Source organism: Colletotrichum lupini, chromosome 8 (genome assembly GCF_023278565.1).
Source record: "Colletotrichum lupini chromosome 8, complete sequence".
NCBI classification, from domain to species: Eukaryota; Fungi; Ascomycota; class Sordariomycetes; order Glomerellales; family Glomerellaceae; genus Colletotrichum; species Colletotrichum lupini.
The window spans coordinates 3,912,988-3,938,240 of record NC_064681.1 but is presented as its reverse complement, the minus strand read 5'-3'; the positions used below and the strand labels follow the sequence as shown (position 1 = coordinate 3,938,240).

At 45.5% G+C, this 25,253-nt stretch overlaps 8 protein-coding genes across 8 annotated transcripts; 3 read left to right on the top strand and 5 right to left on the bottom strand.

Annotated features, from left to right (window-relative positions):
- Nucleotides 1-7,582: 7,582 nt before the first annotated feature.
- Nucleotides 7,583-8,779, bottom strand: CLUP02_15647 (uncharacterized protein; the record flags this gene model as incomplete). The annotated part of the gene is made up of 2 exons (XM_049294571.1): nt 7,583-8,527; nt 8,588-8,779. The coding sequence occupies 2 exons, from the start codon at nt 8,777-8,779 to the stop codon at nt 7,583-7,585; spliced, it is 1,137 nt and encodes a 378-aa protein (XP_049151717.1).
- A 711-nt stretch (nt 8,780-9,490) lies between these two features.
- CLUP02_15646 (urea active transporter) lies at nt 9,491-11,788 on the bottom strand (the record flags this gene model as incomplete). Its single annotated transcript, XM_049294570.1, has 4 exons — nt 9,491-10,789; nt 10,843-11,120; nt 11,181-11,442; nt 11,501-11,788. The coding sequence occupies 4 exons, from the start codon at nt 11,786-11,788 to the stop codon at nt 9,491-9,493; spliced, it is 2,127 nt and encodes a 708-aa protein (XP_049151716.1).
- Nucleotides 11,789-12,444: 656 nt separating this feature from the next.
- Nucleotides 12,445-13,857, top strand: CLUP02_15645 (alkanesulfonate monooxygenase; the record flags this gene model as incomplete). Its single annotated transcript, XM_049294569.1, has 1 exon — nt 12,445-13,857. The coding sequence occupies one exon, from the start codon at nt 12,445-12,447 to the stop codon at nt 13,855-13,857; it is 1,413 nt and encodes a 470-aa protein (XP_049151715.1).
- A 100-nt stretch (nt 13,858-13,957) lies between these two features.
- On the bottom strand, nt 13,958-16,774 carry CLUP02_15644 (uncharacterized protein; the record flags this gene model as incomplete). Its single annotated transcript, XM_049294568.1, has 9 exons — nt 13,958-14,075; nt 14,135-14,380; nt 14,441-14,571; nt 14,631-15,214; nt 15,270-15,386; nt 15,520-15,663; nt 15,716-15,861; nt 15,911-16,127; nt 16,714-16,774. 9 exons carry the CDS (start codon nt 16,772-16,774, stop codon nt 13,958-13,960), a joined length of 1,764 nt encoding a protein of 587 aa, XP_049151714.1.
- A 277-nt stretch (nt 16,775-17,051) lies between these two features.
- Nucleotides 17,052-18,205, bottom strand: CLUP02_15643 (peroxidase; the record flags this gene model as incomplete). The annotated part of the gene is made up of 2 exons (XM_049294567.1): nt 17,052-17,159; nt 17,213-18,205. The coding sequence occupies 2 exons, from the start codon at nt 18,203-18,205 to the stop codon at nt 17,052-17,054; spliced, it is 1,101 nt and encodes a 366-aa protein (XP_049151713.1).
- A 1,779-nt stretch (nt 18,206-19,984) lies between these two features.
- CLUP02_15642 (uncharacterized protein) lies at nt 19,985-20,455 on the top strand (the record flags this gene model as incomplete). The annotated part of the gene is made up of 1 exon (XM_049294566.1): nt 19,985-20,455. One exon carries the CDS (start codon nt 19,985-19,987, stop codon nt 20,453-20,455), a length of 471 nt encoding a protein of 156 aa, XP_049151712.1.
- A 411-nt stretch (nt 20,456-20,866) lies between these two features.
- CLUP02_15641 (LPXTG-domain-containing protein) lies at nt 20,867-22,723 on the top strand (the record flags this gene model as incomplete). Its single annotated transcript, XM_049294565.1, has 6 exons — nt 20,867-20,998; nt 21,052-21,236; nt 21,295-21,374; nt 21,439-21,843; nt 21,918-22,237; nt 22,298-22,723. 6 exons carry the CDS (start codon nt 20,867-20,869, stop codon nt 22,721-22,723), a joined length of 1,548 nt encoding a protein of 515 aa, XP_049151711.1.
- A 206-nt stretch (nt 22,724-22,929) lies between these two features.
- On the bottom strand, nt 22,930-23,451 carry CLUP02_15640 (uncharacterized protein; the record flags this gene model as incomplete). The annotated part of the gene is made up of 1 exon (XM_049294564.1): nt 22,930-23,451. One exon carries the CDS (start codon nt 23,449-23,451, stop codon nt 22,930-22,932), a length of 522 nt encoding a protein of 173 aa, XP_049151710.1.
- Nucleotides 23,452-25,253: the final 1,802 nt, after the last annotated feature.

The window sequence follows — 25,253 nt, the reverse complement described above, 5'->3', positions numbered from 1 at the left end:
ACTTTCAAAAATTACAGGTTTAAAGAAATATTGCCATTCCTTCGAGACGCTGAACCAACGTGCCATCTCGTGTCTTTCATTAGCCAGCGGCGGGAGATTCTCGAGTACCTTGAGCCGGAGCTCTTGGGGCAAAGCCTTCCACAATGGATGGATAGAGCCATGTGCGTTTCGACGATTGGTTTCGAATTGCTCAATCGAGCCGATGGCAAAATTTGAACACAGCGCCATTGTTTATTAGGGCGGTCCTTTAATTAACTCTGTGACGAATAATTAGTTTGAGGTCAGAGGCCGGGTTTGGCGCTTGGTATTCACATTCTGGTGTTGCGTTTTCTTTCTGTCGGATTGGAAGTCCAATTCGACCGCGGCATACAGCCGACTGCGCAGGGGCCAATTGGGGGCCCTATTTACGATTATCGTAGCCAGCCCAACCTACGGTTAGAACCTCCTTTTTATACCTACTACGCAAATATTTATATAGTTCAATTAATCTCTTCGTTAACTACGGTTCGAACTAACTACCCTATAATAAGGATACTAATACTAATTAGTAATTAAACTCTACTATTATAAATTAGTAAGGTATCTTATTATATAAAAGAGACGACCTCTTAATACCGCACAAGATAAGAGATTCGTACTAATTAACCTTACGGAAGTAGATAAAAAAAGAAGCGATTCTTAAATACCGCACGGAATTAAGTAATTATAGCCCTTTACTACTTACGAGAGGTTAATGTCTATTACGTTAAACTACGTTAATTAATAAAACTACTTAAATAACTAGCCTTTTACCGTCGCCCTAAGTAGCTTTTTTACTAAACGATTTTTTTACGGCTAGCTTATGATTAGAAATTAACTAGTTAAATTAATAAAAGTACGGTATAAAAGAGTACCGCGCGATTAAAAAAAGGGATCTCTAAACGTAGATATTCTTACTTAGTAATAAAAGTAACCCTATAGGAGTTATTAAGCTAAGAGATTTACGGTATATAAGAAAGTCTACTACTACGAGGATCTTATAAGTATAACCTTAAGCCCGCAATTTAAATAACCTCTTTATAGCTCCCTTAACTACCCCCCGGGTATTATTTAAGAATATAATATAGGGGACGGTTTAACGAGAGAAGAGGGGATTTAGAGGTCCTAATAGTATTGAGCTAAGAGTATTACGGATCTTAGAAATTAACTAAGGAAACTATTTAGAGATTATAGAGAGCACGAGGCTTAGGAGGCTAGAAGTATACGGGATAGCGGAAATTAGTAACTAGTAAAGATCCCGAGACTAATTATTATATTTTCTTATAGTAATATAAACGTCTACCGCTACTATTATTAAAAAGAACTACTAAAACCTACCCTTTTTTACTAAATAAAAAGGAGGATCTTAGTAAGTACGATAGCTAGCGATCTAAAAGGGTAGTAATAATTATTAAAAATAATAAAAACGAGAATAGTAGCGAGACGGCGAGAGGAAGTGGGAATCTCCTAGACCTTAATAAATTCGTTAAGTAGTAAAAGTACGGATTTATTACGACCTGTGCGTAGATTAAATATATCCCTATTAAGATTAAATACGCTAGTAACCGCTAATATAAGCATAAGCTAGAGCACGACCCTTAGTAAGTTAAGGTAAAAAAAAAGAGGACAAAACCCGATCCTAAATAGAATCCTAATCCCTTATAAGTAAGTAAATATTAACCCGGACTATTAGGGGACGTAGATATATAGAATTACGGATTAGCCTAATAGTAAGTAAATTAACGCGGTATTAATCTATTTAACTAAGGTTTACGAAAAAAAGGGGCTATAGGGGTAACCCCTATTTTATAAGATCGTAAACGACCTTAGCTACTAGCTAGATAAATAGTTCGTAAGCGCAAGCCTAAGAATTATAAAAGTAGTTAATAGATTCCTCTATAAGCGAGGGGTATTATTAGCGTAATTATAATTGCGAGAGCTATACGAAATACTAGTAGCGATAATTATAATAGAGGAATTCGTACTATAGAACTAAGTATAGGTTAATAAAGCGTATAATCGCTTTAACGAATTTAAAAAAAGGGTAAACGACCCAGATTTCCTCTCTATAATTACTAACGGAAATCTATCGTCGCAAAAGGATATACTAGAGTAAAATATAGTACTAGAAGTACGATAATCGATAATTCTACTTATTTCGATCTATAACTCGTTACTATTACTAATATAAAATTCGGCGCTAATTGGCTAATAAAAAAGGAAGTAAACGACCCGAAGTTACTAATAGTACGTAGCGACGCAGGGTTCGTATATAGATACTAAAAATCTAGTAGCAAATACGAGGTAATTTATAAACCTTAAAAAGATCTTCTTAAAAGAGAAATTATACTCTAGGGGGAAGTATAAGGTCTTATAAGAAACCCTAACAATATTTTATAATTATTACGAAAAAGTCGGAATTAGGGAATATTAGTACTATTCGGTAATTAATATCGTACTTATAGGCAAAGCCTCTAATTACTACTATAAAGCGGTGCGTAATCTCGATCAAAACGACTTTTTTAGTATAATTAACGTAATCCGAAGCCGCTTCGAGACTTATAATAGGAACCTAGAGCTCCTATCTAAGCTACGAGCGATTTTTTTTATATTTATAGCTAGGATAATAGAAGGTAAATTGCGAGTAAAGATCCTCGAAGAGCTTATTAATCGAATCGATAAGCTAGCGAAAACCTAGCTAAATAAGGGGATAAACGAGCGAAAAGTCGGATATCTTTATACCGTAGTCTAGTATATACTAGAGGTAAAGATTACTTTATACTAAGTACCTAAAGATTATAAGACGCTCTACTCGAGGCTAAGATCTAGTTTTAATATTAAAATAAGAATACTGCGCTAAACCTATTTCTAGGCATACGACGGCCCTTATTAATAATATTAAGTTGATCAAACGTATAATAAGAAAGGAAAAGAGGCTAGATATAGTAATCGCTAGTAAAGAGGCTTAGATTCGTTAAATAGGCAGAGATTTAACTAATAGGTAGGGTAATAAAAAAGGTAATATTATATTTATAAAAAGGATAGATATTAGTTAAGTAATTATTCTAAAAAAGAGCGTACTAAATCGTATAAATAGTATAAAAAGTCGAGGGTAATAGATAGTAAAACTAGCCCTCGTCAGTTTAATTAATTCCTCGTTATATATAAGGGCAGATCCGGGGGTACAGAACTTAGTAACGGTAGTTAAAGTAGTAGCTTAAAGTATATACCCCCTATAGGAGATTCGGAAGATAAAGAAGATCTTACCCCCTATACTAACGAATTAGATTATAACGAAATCGACGATATTAACTACTCTTTTTTTACCCCGTTAGCCTTTAGAAAATATACGAGGCTAAACGAATAGAGGGTAGCGGAAGCTTTTAATAAGTAGGCTTTTATTTATAAATAGTAAGGGAAGGTCCCTTAGATAACGGATATAGAGGTAGTTAAAAGGGCGAATCTAATAGGGCCGAAGCCCATTCTCTTAATAATTAAAGAAAAGACGCTATCTCTCTCGATATCTAAAAAAAAGGAATATAATACTAAGCAAATCTAGGGGTAGCTAGAGGGGTCCTTTTTATATTACTTAGATCCCTCGAATACTAAGCTCGTATAAGCATTTTACGCGAGCGAAAGGTACGGCCTAGATAATTTTTATAGGATTATTTTAGATACTAGGGTATCGTAATAGTTAACTAAAAAAAAAGGGTAATTCTAGGCGCTATAGAAAATCGCGCTAGTAATGCTTAATACGTTAACGGCGGGTATTACGAGGATTAGTTTCGGCCTAGGTAAGGAAATCGTCGCCCTAGGTATAGTAAAAGTAGAGACGTACTTCGGAACGATAACTTTCTATATTTTACTTATTAATACCCTATTTTTCCTATATCTAAAAGATATAGATCGACTAGGTATTATATTCGATAATACGAGGAATAGAATCTTTAGTAATAAGTATTTTAAGATAGTTAAATAATAATAGGGGTATGCGTTTATAAAGCTTACTAACGATATAAAGTCGATTAATTACCTAACGGAAAGTAAGCTTAGAAGACTATACTAGAGATTTGGGCACCCGTTAGTTACGAGGCTATATAACCTCCTAAAGTAATTAAGTAATAATAATATCGAAATAGGGGCGCTAGAGTAGTTAATAAAAGTATACTATTAATACTAAATAAATACGCAGAGCCCACGCAGATTTAAGTTTAAATTGCGTAATAAGCTTAACTTTAACTAGGAAATCGTCGTTAATATCTTCTACTTAAATAGTCGGCTAGTACTATATATAATTAACGTAGCTATATCCTTCTAAGTAGGGCAATTCCTCCGGGATTTATAAGCAAAGATAGTATGGGCAGCCCTACGAAAAAGCTAGATTAATATATACTAGGGACCGCTAAACGGCATTAGAACCGACGCTAGTACTAGCTTTAAGTTAGTAAAATTTAGGGATAATACGACGGCTTATAATATATAGCTAAAAGTCGTACCCGTTAAAGCGTACTATAGTATTAGAAAGGTAGAGAGGGTATATTAGTAGTTAAAAAGGGCGTTTAGAATTATTAAAAAGGAAAATCCGGATTCTACTAACGACGAATGCCTCTAGATAGTACTTAAATATTATAACGATACTATGGGGCCTAACGGACTTATACTAACACTATTAGTATTTAGAGCATATTTAAGAACGACCTTAGTATTACTACTATTACTAGGCATAAGCTAACGAGCCTAAGTAATTAAAAAAGTAATATAGGTACTGCGCGAGGTAAGCGTAAAAAGGTAAGTTAACGAAGTAATTACTACGCACAATAGGCCTGATATAGGGGATAATCTAGATATGCTACTAAATTCGGAGGTACGAGTATAGCGCAAAATTACTTAATAATAGGCTGGGCTATATAAGTTAATTTCCGTTAACGAGCGCTCTTATATAGTTGCGAGAGATCGCGACTAGTTACTTAAAGTATTAATTACGGTAGTTAGACCGTACTATATAGATCTTAACGAGGTAATTTCTAACTTATAAAAAGAAAAAGAGCTAGGGGAAACTATATAACCTACGGTAGAAGTATAGGAAATCATTTTTAACGAAATCGTCGTAGTAGTATTAATAAACGACGAGGAAAAGGAAATTACTAAAAGGGCACTAATACTATTAGTAAGACGTTATAAAAGACTACGATAGTAAGCCCTAACGCGGTAATTTATTACTAATAACGAGGTAATTAATACTTTTTATATAGTAAAAAAGAAAGCTAATTTCGAGCTAGCGGTTAAACTACGTAAAGAAGGCGTAATTATAACTACTAAAAAACCGTATGAGGGATTAGATCTTATTAAAATAAACACTCTTTGCGATCGAGGGGTCTATCGATTTATCCTATACGACCCCGAAAAATATATAAACCTCTGCATATTTAAATTACGAATAGTTCGTAAAATTAAAAGGAAAAGAACACCCTAGCTGTATAAGAAATTTAAATACGTAATTTAGGGGTATAGCGACGTTAAAAAGGCGACGCTACTTATATAATTACTTATTATATAGCGCTATAACTAACGATTAATAATAGTACTAATAGCATCGCTATAAAAAAAGGGATACGAGATTTAGAGCCGTAATATTACCTAGGCCTATACCTAATCGGCCACAGGGTTTATAAAGAAAATCCTGGCCTATTTACTAAAGGAAATAGCTAGTAAGTACCTAAAAGGCACGATTATTAAAGTGCTTAAGCTACTATATAGGCTCATAGAATTAGGCACCTATTAGTAGGCTACTTACTACGATTTTTATATTAATTAACTATTAATAGTTACCTCTACGTACGACCCGTGCTTACTAGTCGCGGAGTACGAAGGCGACTAATTTAGGATCGTCGGAATATAAACCGACGATATATTAGGCCTATCTAATATTAACTTTATAAAAAAAGAGGATAAGGAGCTTTAAAAAGCGGGCTTCGTAACGAAGCTAAAAGAGGTCTTTATAATAAATACCCCCCTAGTATTTAACGGCGGGATTTTTATAATTAAAAAGGAAACCGTCGTTTTTTAATAAAAGGGGTAAGGCGAGAAAATTAACCTTATTAATCCGAACGTAACTAACGTTAAGAAGTAGTATAAGGCTAAGCTCGCACGAGGGGTATATATTATAAGTATTTATTAACCCGAGGCGACTTTTAATTACGCTAGGGTAGTATAGGCTATAGATCTAACCGAACGAGATATTAAGGTACTTAATAAGCGGCTTAAATAGTAATAAACGAATCTCGATCGAGGTCTCGTTTATTACCTAATCGACCTTATAACTAGTAAGCTCTACGTCTTCGTTAATAAGTTATTTATGAATAATAATAACCTTACTTCGTAATTAGGGTATATTATTATCCTAGCTAACGAGAGTATAAGTAAGAGCGAATTTACTATATATAGTAATATAATCTACTACTCGTTAACTAAAAATAAGCGGGTAACGAGAAGTATATTAGCGTTAGAGGTTTACGGTATAGTTAATAGCGTTAACCTCTCTTATACGATTTTAATAACGTTAAAGAAGATTACCGATCGAATTAGCTTTCTACTTATTCTAATAGTTATTTATATAGATTCTTACTTACTATACGAATACCTCGTTAAATTAGGAATAACGAAGGAAAAGAGGCTTATAATCGATATTATAGCCCTTAGGTAATCGTACGAAAGGCACAAGATACTTAAGATCCGTTAGATTAATAATAAAAATAACCTCGTAAACGCTTTTATAAAAACAGTACTAAATAAGGGATTAGAATAATTTATAAGTAATAAAAAAGTTACCGTACGAATAGAGGGATAGGTTATATAAAAAAAGTAAAAAAAAGGGGGAAAAGGAGACGACCTAATAAACGGGCCCGAGGTCGAATTATACTTCTAACCGTAGCGATTAAATCGATAAAAAAAAGAGAAAGTTAGTATCAGATTAGAAATCTAATTCGACCGTAGTATATAGCCGATTGTATAGGAGCTAATTAGGGGCCCTATTTATAATTATCGTAGCTAGCCTAACCTACGGTTAGAACCTCCTTTTTATACCTACTACGTAGATATTTATATAGTTTAATTAATCTTTTCGTTAACTACGGTTCGAACTAACTACCCTATAATAGGGATACTAACACTTTCGCATTTGCGTGTTTAGTTTTCTTTCTGTTCTGTTGCACAATGAAAAAACTAAAAGCCCGTCACCAACTTATACTGCGCATGGAAAGCTGTCAGTACAACAACCGGAAGGGCAGGACCTTGATATAGTTCGACGCCTGGGCGGACTCCTAGGATTTGAATGGCCAACCCGATCTCACCTTTAGCCAGGCTCCGGCGTTCAGACATGTCCATCATATTTCACTCGCTTCATGGCTCTCAGCAGATCTGATGCATCAGCCTTCTGAGTATACTAAAACAATTAAGCCACCTCAACATGAGCAGGGAAACGCTCGCCATTTTCGATGTTCTGGTCAACAAGCTAGGTACTAAAGTAGGCAGAACTCCCAATCTCCGTCCGCTCTCTGTGACACGACTATGTTGAGTATTTTCCCTGAATAAAAGGTGCTTTCTCGAGAGCCTGTGCCTGGATATGCCAAATTCTCCGACCCTTTCGCACAAGCTGATCACCAAACTTATCAAGTACTTCCTCGACATCAGTCAAGTTCTTGCGACTAGCCTCATGAAAGTCTTCCTCAGACCCGAATGTGGCCGCTTGCCATATGTGTTTCCAGCGAGAGACAGCCTGAATGGCCAAGGGGCTTTGGCTCTGAACTCTCGTAGCCACCATGTAGAATGAGGAGCGCTTGTTGTGACCAGTCGTCGGCTTGAAGGTCTTGATATCGGAGAACTGAGAAAAACAGTACAGCTCACGAACCGTGCCCCAAGCCTCCATCTTGTGGAAGAGTACAACCATGGTTCCGCCGGGTCTGAGCCGCTCGAGGCCGAGCGCAAGCTGGCTGGTGGTCAGTCGCTGAGACTCGCTCTCATGTCGATACGAGGCACGCTCTTGCTTGTGCACCACTGTTCCTCCACAGATGACCAGATCGAATTGTTGACCGGGCATGAACTGGCGAGGGAGGAACTTGGCAAAGTCTGGATGATCGGCGGGAATGTCATGGAAGCCCATGTCCGCAGCGAGCATGGTGACGTCGACGTCTCTGCGGTCGATATCAAGGTTGTCGGGTATCATGACCCTGTGGCCCCCATCAAACTCGGGAAGACTGAAGCCCATCGCTTGCGCACCTGTGTTCAGATACATGGCCGTCGCGAGGAAGCCGCCAGGCGCCATGCCCATGTCAAGGATCTGTGCCTTGCCCCAGCTAGGAGTTTTGACTTTGAGGGCGCTCGTGTTTCTTTGCATCTCTTGGCCGATTCTCTTCATCATGTTGTAGAAAGCTATCGTAGCCCGATCGGTAGGATTTTCGGCAACACGACGCTGGTTCTCAAAGAACGTGTCACCTGCAGGGTTCTCCCATCCCTGCGAGTCGCGGCCGGTGATTAGCATTCTTCCAGCGAATACAGAGGGCTACCTACGAACCTTCTTGCGCAAGTCGCGGACTTTGACAAACTCCGGGGAGTTCTTTTCGAGATAGTCATGAATGAGCCTGCCCGGACTCTCCCAGTCTTGGTCTGATTCATGACACACCCGCGGCTCGGTTGTGGAAGCTTCCATTACCACCGGCGAGGGAGTTTTGTCATGACTGCCGAAATCTTCGGTGGCTGCCGCCATTTTACGAGCCGTGTTGAAATACAAGCTTGGTTGAATTCAAGTAAACTGGTGATGACGGGGACATGAATACAGAAATAATTCAGAGGTCTTGATTCGGTGATGAACATAATAGCGGTGTCTGTGTTATGCCATCACGTGCCTTCGCGCATATTCCAGACCTTTATTTGGAATATACTGAAGCCTGAAGGAAATCGTCGCAGCCTGATGTTTGAGAGCCAGCCAGTAACTGCCCGCCCTCCTGCTTTGAACAGCTGGGTTGACGGCCTTCTGCATCTTCTTTGTCTTCAACCAATGAGGCCTGATTCATCTTCGAACGAAACGCGCATCACATTTGAGACTTGCGCTAGTACGTACTGGCCGAGAACACGCATAGATGTCAAGAGCTGGTAGAAAATTGCCATGTTCTTCGAATGTAGAAGCATAGGGCTCTGTTATCAACGGAAGTCGAAACTAGTCTCTCTGATTGCCATCTCGCACTATCAGCGTACTAACACTTCAAGACTAGAGATCATTTCAGGCTTCCATCTACCAGCTGGATACCAGAGTTCGATGCTCGCCGGGTTGTCTCAGTCGGGAGCACGCAAGCTGAGTCTGCACACTCGAAGTTACTGGGGTTCTACTACCAGTGACATACTTTAGATAACAATAGTAGTGGCACAGGCCGTATCTAGACATCTTGATCTAAGTTTCTTGCATTTCCGGCTTCGCAAGTCATTCGGACTTAAGAAGGTCCCTACTCGAGTGCCAAACGCCCTTGGCGCCTCTTACAATCTCGTAACGTCCATCATACAGAGGGTATACAACAACAGCGAAGAAAGCAAAGAACTGCCAGATGATCGCCACCGTTGTCCAGCTCTTAAAGAAGGTCTTCTCAAAGATGTAATCGCGATAAAGCGGCATTGGCCAGAGAATGAAGGTAACGAGTACGATGGCGATGAACATGTACCAGGCGATGCGGTACCAGCGGTAGAGCAACTTGATAGTATCGTCGTCGAACGGGTGGCGAACATCATCCAGGTTGACTTCACCTGCCAGCGAGGTATCTTTGGGAGAAACCGCGGGAGGGAAGTTGTCGTCTGCAGCAGCGGCGGTATTCTTCTCCGAATCACCCGACTTTTCAGGGTCAAATAGGGAAGATGCGGGTGGTTCTCCTTCCGAAGTCGACGAAGTATTCCCGTCATTATTCGCCTCCTCTTTTTCGCTGCTCTGCTTCAACTGATTCTCTTCGGCAATCTCAGCAACAAGAAATCTTCTCCAATCGAACTTTTCAGGTTTGTATAAAGACAGAAGCACCGAGTATAGCGCAGGCGAGAAGAAAGATCCGATTGCTCCGTAAAGAGCTGGTAAGCTGCCTTCTGTGGTCTTCATGTTGATCTCGCCGTAAATGACATGTGCTGTTCCGAGCCAGATGCCTAATCCCGTGAGGAAACCAAGTATTGGGGATACAATCGCGGCTAGGCGTGTCTGGCCTGACCAGCACAGAGTCAAGCCAAGCGGAATGATGCCCGGGCATGAGAGAATCGGACGGAAGTAGCCAATCCAGGTCATATCGGCGCCTCCGTAGTTCAACGCAAGTGAGATAGCCGTAATAAACACGGCATGAAAAACCACTGTAAGATGGCTGACGTGGACCAATTTCTTATCAGATGCTTTGGGGTTGAGGTACGTTTTGTAGACGTCAAAAGATAAGATGCTGCTGACTGCGATCATCGATGAAGAGACGGTGCTCGTCAGCGCCATGAATACAAGAACGAGGAAAGCGTCGATGCCCTGGTCGCCGATGAGAGCTTTGATGGTGTACGGCATGACAAGTCCAGCGTTGACCTGTGCCGATGTAAATTCATGCGGGTAGCCTGGCCAGATTGGAGTGTTGTGCAGTGCTCTTGCAGTGAGACCGATGACTGTACCGAGGCCCCATGGGATACCAAAAATTGCTACCGCAGCCAGGTTGTATCCGGGAACAGTTGCGTTCACTTCCGTCGCAAATGACTTTTGCCAGAAAGCGGTGTCCTGCCATTTCGATTAGTATCAACATCCATGACCACATGCACGCAATCACTCACCATTACGACAAGTGCCAAGTTTCCAAACTTCAAGATTAGCCCCCAAATGATCGCATCTCGAGACTTCATCGTGAGCAGAGAGCCCTTGTAGTTACCGTCAATCAAGTTCTCTGAAGCCGTGGCCACCACCTTGTCGTACAGTCCACCAAGACCACCAACAGCATCGTGGGTGAGGACCTTAAGTGTAAAGTAAATGATGAGAATCAGGGCGATGAGAGTGTGCAGATAGTCTGTGATGAAGGTTGCTTTCAGTCCACCAACCGCGGTGTAAAGTACGACTGAGTTGGTCATAGTCAGCTCATGCCTGCATTTGGTTCAAAGATATTGGAGCGACCAACCTCCAAGTGGAATGAGAATCGTGGCAGCGACAAAATGCATGCCCGAGATACCGTAGATGAGTTGTGACCCGGTGAGGATCATACCAGCACAGCCGAAAACGTTGTTCGTAATGTTGAGGATAATGAAGACAATGTGACCGATCCATCCGTATCTTAATCGAATGATTTCAAGTGAGGTGTGCGCGTAAGGAACTCGAATCTTTGCCAAGACGCCGAGTGCTGCCATTAAGGCAATCTGGAAGCAGAGACCTGTTGACCACCACTGCTTAGAGCATCAGTAACAGCTTCGCCTTTCGTAACATTGATGTAATTGCGCTCACAAAAGGCACAGCAAGGCCAAACTTGTAGCAGAATGCTGCTGAAAAGACTGTCTCATTGATCCACATCCAGGAAGAAAAAACAGCCGATGCTGTTAAACCTGTCCCAACCGACCGATTGGCCACCATGAACATTTCGGAGGTGCCAGAGTCTTCTGCCAGGTAGGCCTTTTGGATCTTGACTGCTGCGAGAATGACACCACAGAAACCGATACCAAGGCCTATGAGCATTCCATAGCTGGTTGACTGAGGTATTAGGGTCTCCCCTGATACACCTAGTTGGACCGACATTGTGACAAGATCTTTGTCTACAAATTCCCTTCGTGCGAGCAGGTCGATTTGCGACTCGAAGAGATGGAAAGCGGAGGCTCAAACTTCTAATTTGGAATCCATTGAACAAGGCCAAGCAGAACTACTTTAACACAAGCCGCCTCCGCAAAGCTTGACTTCGAACCGAGATCGGTATCAAAAGGCCCCAGTTCTTGGTCACATCTTAGCTGCCCCGCATTGCGTTATGAACTCAACCCATGTCGGCAACTACAATTACTTAGTATACCTGCGGGCCGGGATTTGATAACATACGCCTGTAAGGTGGGATCTGTAGGGTAGACATACTTTAGACTTTTGTTCGAATTTAAGCGATTCTGCCGGAGACATTGCTCGGAGGTTTGCTAGCTTGGCAGATCGCAATCGGTTGCGTGCGATGATGCAATCTGCAGACGAGCCACCCACAACTCATCGCGACAAGGCTATTGGATCACAGCAGTTACAAGAATGCGCGCTATCGGCATTCCTTCGACTTGAGATAAGAGCATAAACTTACTTGGAGCCGGCATTGTTGATCGAAACAAATGGCAAAACAACCGTGTTTGAGGGGCCGTCTTCGCTAGAAATCAGAGACTGCAAGACACATAACATCACAACCAAGACCTTGGAACAGTCTCATCATGGCCGATAACTCAAATCCTGCCACAGACCGGAATGGTTCCAGCGACAAGAAACAACTCATTCTCAATGCCTTTGTCATGAACACGCCCGGTCACCTGGCTCCCGGTCTCTGGAAACACCCCCGCAACAAGACAGACCAATACAAGAAGCTCTCTTTCTGGACCGAGCTCGCCCAGTTACTAGAAAATGCCGGTTTCCACGCAATGTTTATAGCCGACACCCTCGGACCCTATGATGTGTACAAAGGACCGGCCAACGTTGTCCCAGCCTTGGCCTCCGGAGCACAGTTCCCAGTCAACGATCCGCTGTACCTCGTTCCAGCAATGGCGCAAGCCACGAAGAACCTCATTTTCGGAGTGACTGCAAGCTTGACCTACGAAAAGCCCTATTCGCTGGCGAGACGCCTTTCCACGGTGGATCATCTGAGCGAAGGGCGATTAGCCTGGAACATTGTCACCTCATACCTGGACAGTGCGGCCCGGAACCACGGCTTAGAGGAGCAGATCCCGCACGATGAGCGTTACGCGATTGCACACGAGTACCTCGAAGTTCTCTACAAGCTCTGGGAAGGCAGCTTTAGGGACGATGCAGTCTTGGCGGATCGCAAGGCTGGGACGTACATTGCCAGTGACGCGGTCAAGCAGATCCACCATAAGGGCAAGTACTTTGATGTGCCTGGACCGCACTTCGTTGAGCCTTCACCTCAGCGAACACCCTTCCTCTTTCAGGCGGGTGTGTCTGAAGCTGGAAACGGCTTTGGTGGTAGACATGGAGAAGCCATCTTCATCGGCGGCCAGACTGCGGAGGGTGTCCGAAAGACTGTCGATAATCTACGCAAGATTGCGGCGGAGGCGGCCGAAGCGCAGAAACAAGAGTACCTGAAATACGCGGACACCGAGGGTGCACTAGCTCTCTTCGGAGGGTGGACAGGAATTGACCTTTCTGGATATCCAGATGATGAAGACTTCTCAGTGGCAGACTCTCCACGGATTCAGTCCATCATCCGACGTTGGTCAGATACCGTCCCTGGCACAGATAATCTCCCTTGGACCAAGCGAAGAATTGTGGAATACCTCAGTATCGGCGGTCTAGGTGCCAAGATAGTGGGTAGCCCTACCACAGTCGCCGATGAGCTGGAGCGTTGGGTCGAGGTTTCTGACGTGGATGGGTTCAACCTGGCGCACGTTACCAATCCCGGTACTTTTGAGGATATCATCGAGTACCTGCTCCCTGAATTGCGCAGACGAGGAATTTTCAGGTCCGACGTTGAGAAGCAGGGAGCTACGGCGAGAGAAGTATTTATTGGCTCGAAACGACTACCTGAGGATCATCCTGGAAGCAAGTACAAATGGCGCGCTGGTGAGACAGAATCGCCATTCCTGAAGCAGAATAAACAAGTGTCAGGTGCTTAAGAATAACAACAGGGACGAAATTTCCTACTAGAGTAAATTCCTCAGGAGGGCCTCCGTGCTTAGTGAATCTCGATAACTATTGCTAGCCTTGATAGGGCATTCAGCAAGCCATCTGGCTGTGGACAAACTCCTTGGGAGAGAATGATGGATACATGAAGCCGGAAACGCTGATCAGGTCTGTGATATTACCTGCAGGGCCATGCGAGGGGAAGAAGCTACTATCTGTTCAGTTGCTGATGATCCCATTTGAGAAGATGCTGGGTCGAATTGGACTTACTGCGCATTGCCTGGTACTTTGTCCCGAGTGAGGGAGTTAAGAAGCTCCTGCACGGCTGCGTGATCAAACGTTTCAATAAACGCCAAGTTTCCATGGTCCGCATCAAAAATTGCCGAAGAGCTCGTCTCAACTGGGCAAGATGGGATAACAAGGGCGTAGCCATGGTCCTCGGCGTGAATAGTGGCTTCCATGTCAACGAGAGCAAGCTGCAACTTGCTGTCTTTGAGCACATAGGAACCACCACGTCTTTGAAAAACATAGTTTTAGTTGAGGTCTTCTAATAGAAGAAAAAAGTTGAAGACCTACGGATAAGAGACCACTTGCTCTCTAGGGACAGTAGTGTAGTATCCCGCGGCATGCTCAGGCACAATGAGTCTTGCGCCTTGTGCGACATAGTCTACTACACCAAAGGCATGATCGTGATGATGGTGAGTAGGCTGTTGTACCAGGGTCAGCGATCCGGAGAGAAAGGCTTCTCAGATAGAATATTACAAACCCAGACATGTGTTATGTTCTTTCCAAGATTTGTCTGAACCCACTCAATGACGAGCTTGCTCTGATGCGGCGGAGCATCCAAGACAATAACAGAACCATCCTCAAGCTCAACCAAACCTTGCCGCATCCCTAGATCACCGCCGGGGCTGATGGTCCAGAACCCAGGTAGATCTTGAAGAGGCTGAGAAATCGAAGCTGCGATGGACTCCTTTGTTCCGGCATAGGCGCCCGGCCAGAGAAAGTTTGCAGATGTTTCTCCAATCTCTGAGAAGCTGTATTGAACGTTCCGATTTGGAACGCTGGATTCGGGGACAGTCCCGTTGCCTGGTACCGCAAAGAAGTCTCTCGGTAGACTATCGTTGATGATGGTCTGATCAGCGCGATAGTCTCCAATAAGATGCTTGCCGTTGTAGATGGTCTTGAATCGTTGAGGTATTTGGACCCCGTTGACTTCAGCGTAGTCGTGAACGAGAAGGTCATGTGTCGATGCGCCGAAAAAGGGGTGGTCTTCGTAGGATCTAATGATGTAAGGGAGATTCGTGGCAGGATCGAACAGGACTGTTAACTCGAGCGTATCGTCATGAACTGCGATGCAAGTTACAATCATATATGTCGCAAGTTCGTAGAATACCTCTCTTACCTCCTGCTAACGTTATTCCCGCTCCTGTCTCCCCTTGCCGAGTTGTGAATTTGTTGTTGGAAAGGATCTTAATGTGGCGATTAGGTAAATCATCAAAGTAATCACGACGAAGACATACTGTGGAAAGAAGTAGTGGGTGCCATTTGTACGCTTCGCTAATTAGGTAGGACGCAAGTAGGCCTGAGAGAACGATCAAAATTAGCCCTTGGCGAGAATCGAAATCAGATCTAATGGATAGACTGCTACTGACCGTCGAGGTAACCCTGGGGCTCGCCGGAGGGATTGTACAAGTTGTAGCTGCCTCTAGTGACAGCTGCGTATCCACTTTCACCACCCTCGGCAACGATGGAAAAGTCCATCGGCATGAGATTTGCTCTTCCGAAGGTCCATCCGGCTAGCAAGAATTAGGTTGGGCACCATGAATAGCCTTGAAAGGTAATACTGACGCCCAAGTGCCGCGATCTTGTCAATGCGTTGCTTGACGTGTGTTTCGTCAAAGGCAAAAGAAATGTTTTGTCGGCCTGCTGTTACGGCAGCATTATCCACACCCGCGACGGATATTCCCATCATCAAAGTTCTTCCCCTGAGAATACTACGATCTGTTAGTGGCCGAACAGAACTTAGACTACGACTCAGCTCACGTTTCGCCGACGTATGTCAGGCTTTGGAGGGAAGAAATTGCTTCGCGCCCGCCGAGAGCTTCTATTCCCAGAGCCAGAAGTACTGCGGGATCCTGAGTCGTGCCATCTTGTCGAGAATGGAGGTGTCCCAAGGTGTATTGCGCAGCCGCCAAGAGGACCAAGCTTATATGTCGAACGAACATCTTTGCGATGGGATGAGGAACAGACCAGGAGAAAGCTTGAACAAGATGCGAAGCTTGCTTAGTAGTTATAGATCAGTCAACTCTAGTATCATAATTGCGTCTCAATCAGACTCTGTTGGCCTGTGCAAGGTTTTTCGACTGCTCTTCACCCCCCTCAAATTTGGGTTGACAGAGATGTTGATTTCAAAGCATCGCCATCGTGGTTTGTTGCGTCGCATCTAAATAACGTGGATGGAATGTCTTGGACGGAATTTGACCAAAAAGAGCGGTTTCGACCTAATCACTTCCGTGAGTGCGACGTTTGCTTCCGCTCAAAGTATACCCTAAATGAAGCCTATCACGTATGATAGCTCAGCCAGAGACGGGCTACTCCGGGCCAAGTCTTAATCACAGCACCAGCAGGGCGGATAACTCAAGTCGCCTGACTGAAGCATCCCGCAACCCTTGTCAATATTTCAATGGATGATGACTAGTAGAGTCACCTCCGAATCTCAGATCTTGGCAATATGGGGAATCAGACTTAAGTCAAGGGGGTATCAAGATCACGGGCTGTCTGCACCAGAAACTAAGTCCGAGGAGCTTAGGGCCGAGAAGTATCTCGGCCGGAGTTACTTAGATCACCGTGCGCTACCGACTCGGAGATAAGCCTGCTTACTGGCCCTCGAATAGTGACCCTGAACATTGTGTGAAATAACTCGAGGGAATCATCGAAACCCACTGCACGTACCCTTTGAAGGAGGCATACAATTTTATTCACAATTTCATACGGATGAAGAATATACCTAATGTCTATTATGGATTACCTGACGTATTTCTACCTAGGTAGGTATCGTTTATGCGGAGGTCACAAATTGTGATGTCCCTTAAATCGTGTTTCCCCGGGAATTACTTCCACAATCTATATACGCCTCCCCAAAAGTCTACCGAAGATATAATGTAGCGGGAATACCTTTAAACATCTATCTCTTGACACCGGTGCCTGCGGGGAGCGCCTTGCTGCAATCAGTCAAGTCGTTGATGTTGAAGACACCAAGGAGACTCAAACGGAGATACTGCTTGGCATATGCCTGCAACTTGGTCAGCTGTATTCCTGAGGCAGATGGATCAAGTGAAAACTTACTCCGCCCCAAAGCGGTGCGTTATTAGCGAAGGCCTGGAAGGCCGGGGCCGAACGGGGATCCTTGGACAGAACCGTATCACTGGGGAAGGTCACAACCTCGGCAGGAGCTCCAGCCAAAGTTTGTCCGTAGAAGTCAACATCCCAAATATTGGGCGTGGTGTCCTGCGGGGCGTTGACCTTGGATGTGTCGAAAAAGCGTTGACGGCTGGCAGTGTGCGCCCCGACAAGGGCAGCGAGACCAGGGGCGGTGATGGTCTTGTTGCCAAACAGCTCGATCAACTTGTCGGCAGGGTCCTTCGGGTCTGGAAGTAGACCATCGGGAGCAGCCACGGAAGAGTCCTTGCGGCCGACGAAGGTCTTAATCCTCGGTCCGCCAGGGCATGCCACCGTCGCAGTGTTGGCGGCGAACTGGATCAAGTCTGCCATACCGGCGCCGTGGTCCTTGTACTTGGCGAACCACGTCTTCATCTGCGATACAATCTCCTCCAAGCCCTTGTTGAGTGGGCGCCCGATCTCCTCAGGAGCGAGGACGATGGATCCATCGGCCCCGCCGAGGTCGCCGGTGTTCAAGCTCCACCCAGCAGCGTCATGGAATCCGAGACGGATAGCGGCGCGGGCAGGGTCAGTGCACCCGTTATCGTCACGGAACGTGGGCATCAGGTCAGCAGCGACATGTTGCCACACGCAGCACTTGTCCGCGTTGCAATCAGAGCTGCCGAGCTCAGGGAGGTTGCCACTGGCCGCATCGGATGTGGTAGGCGATCCGGAGCCCGTGAGGATGCCTTTGACATCCTTGCCGACGTCGGACAAGGATCCGTCGGGGATCTTGAGGAGATCGCCGAGATTTTGATTGTCTGCGGCACCCTCTCGGCTAGCGAGATGCGCCATCATATCTCCGTGACTGGTTCCGGCGCCGCCCCGTCCCATGCCGGGGTAGGCAGTGGCGACTGCCACGAGTGCCGTGAGAGCAATGCGTGCTTTCGATCCGGCCATCTTGCTGAAGAGGTATGATAACTGGAGGGAGAGAAAGAGAGAGTGTTGTGAACGAGAGTATTGCCTGTATTAGAGCGAGTGACTGAATGTTGAACGCTGGAGTGATGATTGATGGCATTAATGGGATCTCAAGTGTCTAATTATACCTGAACTCACAGTAAGATATCGGTGGCAAAGATGCACTCTGTATGCACAGAAGTAACTCATACTCACTCATGGCCGTCAGCTCGGCCCCGAAGCGGGAGGCAGGAGCCATTAGCCTGCTTCAGACATTGAAAGCACGGTTGGGATGTTTCGGTCCGCAATCATGTCAATCTGGAGGATCCTTAAAGAGGGCACTGAAAGCTGTGCATTGGCGCAGAAGAACAAACCCAACAGGAAACGTTGACGGCTTGGCCCATGTGTCCGGTAGCTCTTTGGTGAATGTCTCTAGCTGCTTGTCCGAAATGTCATCTTGCGTGGCGTTGTAAGCGTCCCGTCTTCAATTGTCAGTCTGATGCCAGCCTCCAAGTCAGGGCGTCTGAGGGCCCGAGAGCGTAAGCAGAAAACGCCTCAAACTTTGTCCCTCGTGGGATGACTATCCAGCCGTTCTTTCCGACTTTCTTGCTTTCTGCATGAGCTGAAAATGGCGATTCCAGTCGTAAAGGCAATTTCATAATGTTCGGACGCCTCAAGTTGACGTTAGCCTCAAGTCGGCGATCATCCTAACCTCAGCCAACCTCAACGAATGCTTTCTGCAACGAAATTTCTCGGGATAAGATGCCGTCGAAAATTGTCAGAGAGGATGAGAGTTTTATGCCGCCACGCCACTCTTCCTGAATCCTTTCAAAAAGATCGCAAGACTAACCTTAGGGCAAAACACTTTTCTATGGAATAAGTGTTTTTCCAAGACGCTTGGCTTAAACGTCAATCATCGTTTCAGACCTTGATTGAGGGTTTTTGCCTCGCAAGCCTCGCCAAGAAACACTACAGGGTGAAAGCTGCGGGAACTAGCTATCGAAGGTGCGCCATCGATGTGTCGAATCTGGCGGCTCACGCTGGGCCAAGATCTGGCTAAACGGTTACCTCCCACATCCCGCCAATGAGAACAGACCCAAAATAATCAAGACGTGTCGGCTGTACGGCAGACGATTCCCTCAGCGGCTCACGGTCATCAATCGGCGTCGCTAACGTGGGTGCCGGCCGTGCTCCAGTTTCTCGGACATCCGAGCTTACATGTCTGTGCCGGTGGCATCCAACCCAACCACACCCAACTCTCATTCGGGAGGCCGCACATGATTCCTCTTCCAAAAAGAAAGGAAGAGAAAAGAAGAGGTGGAAACTAATGCACGTGTCGGCCTTTGCCACAATCCCGGCCTTTTCCAAATTGGCCTAGGTCGCCGGCTTCCCGAAATCGATGTTGCACCAATCTAGCCCCGCGCCTGCCGATGGCGTTCTTTGACAGGAACGCGATGACCTTGAGTTATGCCTCAGACGACCGATGACGCGTCTTCGGACTGGAGGCCGTTTCTAAGGCTACTTGGCTTAGCAGCATCTATTGCTCGGAGCTTATCAGCGGGAGAAAACTGTTGAACCTCTATCTTTGTTGTCTCGAGCGTGGACAGCCGATTGGCACTAGATTACCGAAACATCTCAAATCTTTCTCCTCAAGTTCCTGGACCGGCCTCGGGAAGAACTAGCTCCCGATACCAGCTTCATTTCTCAGGTCCTCCCCGGGAAGCTACGCTGGAACTGTTCGCCGACTTATGGTTAACAGTCTGATCCGTCAAGACACTAGTTATGTTACGAAGTCAGATGATCAAAACATGTGCCAAAGTATACACGGGCGGCCAGACGAAAGTCCCCTCGTATTTGCTGGCGACAATGCTATTTTTCTTCATTGTCGCAAGTATAGCGCCAAAATATTCAGACAGAGCTTCCCGTCTAAGAATTCGCTCTCGCCGCTCAAATCACTTGCAATCTTACTTATTCCTCTTCTTCATCTACATCTCCGTCCCTCTAACATTCAGAGGCAAGATCTTGTTTGGGAAAATTCACACAATTACACCAAGTACTTATCGCGTAAGGACATTGTTGCAGCATCTTCATGGCATACCTTATTATTACGATACTGCCTTTTTTTCTGTCATCATGCGGCAATTAGTTATGGGCAAGCGATTTGTCGTTGCAATCTCTCGACATTTCTCCTTGAGGGATGAAGTTAGTCAGGCATCTATATATACAAGTCCGTTGAATTTGGAGGCTTCTTAACCTCAAGTATCGGAATAAAAGAGTGCGCTCGAGTTCAATTGGGTCGCCACGGGCACCAAAGCAGTCAGCTTACGTGCAGACGATCTACACACAACTATGTAACACTATGTTACTCCAGGCTGTGCTGCTGTATGATTCAATGCTACCTCAAATTCATGGCAAAAGCGGTGGGCGGCTAGCCTAAGCCACAATTGGCGCTACATCCGGTTTTCGATTGGAGAAATGGTCGCTTCTTGCATGCTTTTTGCGACATCAACTTTCAAAGAGGACTAGGGTATTCTTGAAAGATAACGAGACAGGCGGTAAGAGGGCCGGAAAGGATTCACAAGAAAAGCTTATAATACCGCGCAGAGTTGATGTTTATTCGTCCCTTGGATGTCAATCTGTTCAATTCTGCAACGTAAATCAATAATGGCGTCTGTTGTAGATACCGACAGGATTGGAGCAGACGCGATCGGACGCAGAATAGATGGTGCTGATGAAAAGACATTGATCACTCGTTCTGAGGAATACGGCGAACAGCAACAGCCATCTGGTCTCGAGGTCCTCTAGCCCAACTTCCAAGCATCTGTTTTCGAAGTCTAATAGTCTCGCAGCGATACATTAACCATTCCTCTGTTGTAAACTTCGGCGTAATCATACTGGCATCATGGGAGTCTTTCGCCGTAACTTTCCAATTCGCGTTAGCGAATGGTGGCCCTGCTTCGATGTTCTACGGCTCGATCCTGGCTGGCTTCGGAGCTTGTGCCGTCGGATTTTCACTCGCTGAGCTAGCATCAATGTAAGCCCATTGGACTTGATAAAATATCAAGGTTCTCGCCGCTAACGAAGTCGAATAGAGATCCGACTGTCGGCGCGCAGTATCGTTGGTCTGCAAATCTTGCCCCTAGCGCAAACAGGTTCTGGGGTTTACTTCAGGGTATCTCACTACAAAAGTCCAAAAGACTTACATGCCATGTTTCCAATGCTGACTAGCTAAACAGGATGGATCACTACTGCTGCGTGGTGCTTCGCCTGTGGGGGACCACCATCAATCCTGGCAAACATCATCACGTCCCTAGCCATCTTCAACTATGATAACTATGCGCCAGAGCGATGGCATACTAGTCTCATCATGATTGGTACTCTCGTCTTGCCCTTTCTATTCAATCTCTGGTTTCGAAAGTTTCTCAATGCGTTCGAGATAATTGGCGGGGTCTTGCATATTGCCTTGTTCGTGGCCTTCATTGTTATTCTCGCTGTCCTTGGACAACGCAGCAGTTCCGACTACGTTTTAAAGACGCTTACATCTGACGTCTCGGGATGGAATGATCCCGGAGTATCATGGGGTTTGGGACTGTTAACGATAACGTTCTCCGTAACGGGATTTGACAGCGTCATACACATGAGTAAGTTGCTTCCTTGAAAACAAACTGAGACCGAATCCTTCAGCTGTGAGATGTTGACCATCAAACTGGAATAGGCGATGAAGTAAGAAAAGCTAGAACACGCGTTCCACGAAGCGTCATTCTTGCCTGCGTCGTCAACTCAGTCATGCTTTTTGTGTTTGTTACGATCTTACTCTTCTACATCGGACCTCTGGACGACCTTTCTACGGCCCCATTGCCGCTCATCTACGTAATCTACAATGCGACTGGCTCGAAAGCTGCCTCCAACACTCTCGTCTCCCTGGTAGCAGTCATTATCTTCTTCGCCTCATTCAACATGTTGGCGTCAGTATCCCGTCTAGTATGGATGTTCGCGAACGACAAGGGCTTGCCATTCTCCCGCTTTTTCTCGCATGTAAGTCATTCTAACTCCTAGCTCCGCTGCCAAAGCTCCCAGCTTGACGTTCTATCACAGATCAGTCCTACTTTCAAGTTACCAATGAATGCCTTGCTCCTCATTGGGATTATAGTCACATGTCTTTCCCTGATCTACATCGCCTCAGCCACAGCTTTCAACGCCCTGATTTCTCTCCAGGCTTTGGCTCTTCATGTATCGTACTTTTTCCCGATCCTTTTTCTCTTACTCCGGAAAGTTCGCGGCCCGCCACCGCCATACGGACCCTTCAAGCTAGGAGCTGTCGGCGTTCCGGTCAATCTCTTCGCGCTCAGCTACTTGATATACGTTGTGTTATGGATGCCGTTCCCTCAAATCTTGCCAGTCACCAAGGACAACATGAATTACGCAGGTCCAATATTTGGAGCAGTCTTGATAGGTGCGCTTGCCGATTGGTTTGTGAGCGGAAGGAAGAGGTTCCAAATGCCTCTGAGGAAATATGAGTAGGGAAGTCGACTTCATACATCGCATCTCACCTGAAAAGGTACTTCGTAGCTGATGCGCACTAAGTATCCCTCAATCTCTAGTAACTTGGCGGGATTTCTGTACTCAAGGTTCTTGATTGATCTTGCGAGACTAGGCTGCTCGCCTCGGAGGAGTTTCTATCCAGAAGGCATTTCCATTACCGGGTACATTATGTTTACATGTTCCACCTATATTTCCAACTTTGCCCACACACGCAACGTGCTTAAAGCCCCAACACCAAAAGCAAGCCAGGCGCCAAGGTCCACGGTAACCATGCGCAACCAGTTGGCCTTCAACCACTCATCCAAGATTCCGTTGACGTCGTCGTCGTCTTCTGCCTCGGCCAGAGCCTTCACGTGCGGTGCAACAGCCGGAACATAAAGCAAATGTCCCGCAGACAACGCCGCGCCAGCAGCGTACCACCAATAAGTGCCTTGCGACTTCAGAGCAGCTGGCTGGCTGTAGAGATTTGAGATACCGGTGCTCGTCGATACGGCGATGAAGCCCAGGACGAAAAAGACGCCGCGTGAAAAGAAGGTGTTAAAGTACGGCTTCAACATAGGCGCGCTTTTCTTTCGAAGCTCGGAGGTATCATTGAATAGGCTGAGGAAGAAGTGCTGATCCCAAGCGAACAGCAGGGTGCAAGTTGATGAAACAAGAGGCGCGACGCGAAGTGCGACTAAGGGGTCGAAGAACTGGCCCGATGCCATGGTGTCGGTCTCGTGCAATTGGTTGAAGGATTATTTCGTGAATATATGCCGAAGATATCTGCTGTAGGAAGAGGCAAGACGCAATGATGGCACGCTACTTTGACCTTAATTGAGCGATTTTGCTGCCAACACTAGGAACGATAATGTTGTCACGGTTGTTTTTGGGTGATCAACAGAAATTTCGCTTACTTCTCAGCTTCTTAAAACTCCTAGCAACGGGACTTTCGGCGACTTTCCTCGCCGAAGGATTTCGTGGCGCCATCTTCAACTCTGTGAAAGGGGGGGAATCGCCCCATCAACATGAAAATTGTAAGCGCCGAGCCTTCAATCAGATAGGTCACTCTCGTGTTCGGCTGACCAGTCCCTCTATAAGTTTTTGAATCCGTTGATATTTCACGACCGAGAAAATTGATTTGATCTCCGCAGTCGGCATGGCCCGGTATCTCCGAGCATACCCCACTGCTCGGCAACAGCCGGGAGGTGGGGCCGATGCCGGTTCAAGCAGTATCAGAAACAATACCCCGAGATGTCAAGCATCGAGCCCAGAAGACCTGCCTTCTTCTTACTTATGGCCAATAGGGATGTCATCTGCTTCCTCGCGTCAAAGATTGCGTCTTCCAGCCACAATCACACAAGGACGATGAACTCCTATTCGCGGGCAGGGCGCCTCGCTCTTCCAAAGTCGGGGCTAAGCAACTTGGCACTGCTGTCTGCCATTCGTTTGCATGTCGCCCCGCGCCCTCCAAATATGCATGTACATGCAGGACACCCAGAACAAAAGTCTTAGTGGAGAGGTCACACAAAATGCGGAGATCCAGTGGCCCGGATCGATTTCTCATCGGGTGATGTGGAAAAAGTACTGAAGTCAAGGAAGAGCGAAATTAGGCAGATAAGGCATTCGTCCGCTTTGAACAGCAAACGGTTTGCGTTTACACCCTCATTTTCAAGCGAATGAAGGCCCCTTGGTTCATTTCCTTGGGATTATGGGGCTGATATAAGCTGTACAAACGGTTCGCTTCGGCCACATGGCCGGTGGGGTTGCTGATTCTGGCCGCATCCGCTGCCCGAGACAATTTTAGGCAGGATGAAGACGAACCGCTATGTTCTTAGGCATAGCTTGCTGGCGAGGCAGACTTTGTACGCATCACCCAAATGACACGAATCAGCACGATGCATAAGAGTAACATGATACATCTGACGAATTACTTTTGATTTTCGACTCATACCTAGCACAGAGAATACGTAAGAAGGGCGGACAGGTGTGGACACCACTAGGTATCCATGGACTGGCTGAAGGCATTCTTTGTTGGCCGCAGAATACTGCCGTAGTGAGGCTTCTTGCCAGCCTCAGTAATTTGTATCGCACCTTGAACATAAAGCGCGGCAGGATGATTCCGAATATGAACGGGTGGACGGCAATTGCTACGAGCCTCTAACCAAGTCGGAGTCATGATGATGATGCCTAGAACTAATCTCTTGGATTTTCCAGCTATTTAATCAAGGAAAGCGGCCATAAAGCTGACAGCGGCTCTAGGCCAACGTGGTGGGTGTCATGTGTTTGCCTTGTCGATCAGAGAAAGGTAGATAGGGGTTGGCGGAACCAACAGGATAGTGCACACAAATTACCTGCATGGTCCAGTGCTTTCCTCCAACAGATAGTTAGATTGAAGTAGCAGAAGGCTGTCATACAGTCAACCATATTTCGCAAGGATGCAGTGATAACATAAAGAGACGAGTCACCCGATTGCGGCTCAAAGCCAGCAAGGAAGCCTCGATTAAAATGCTCCTAGGTGCTGCTGAGC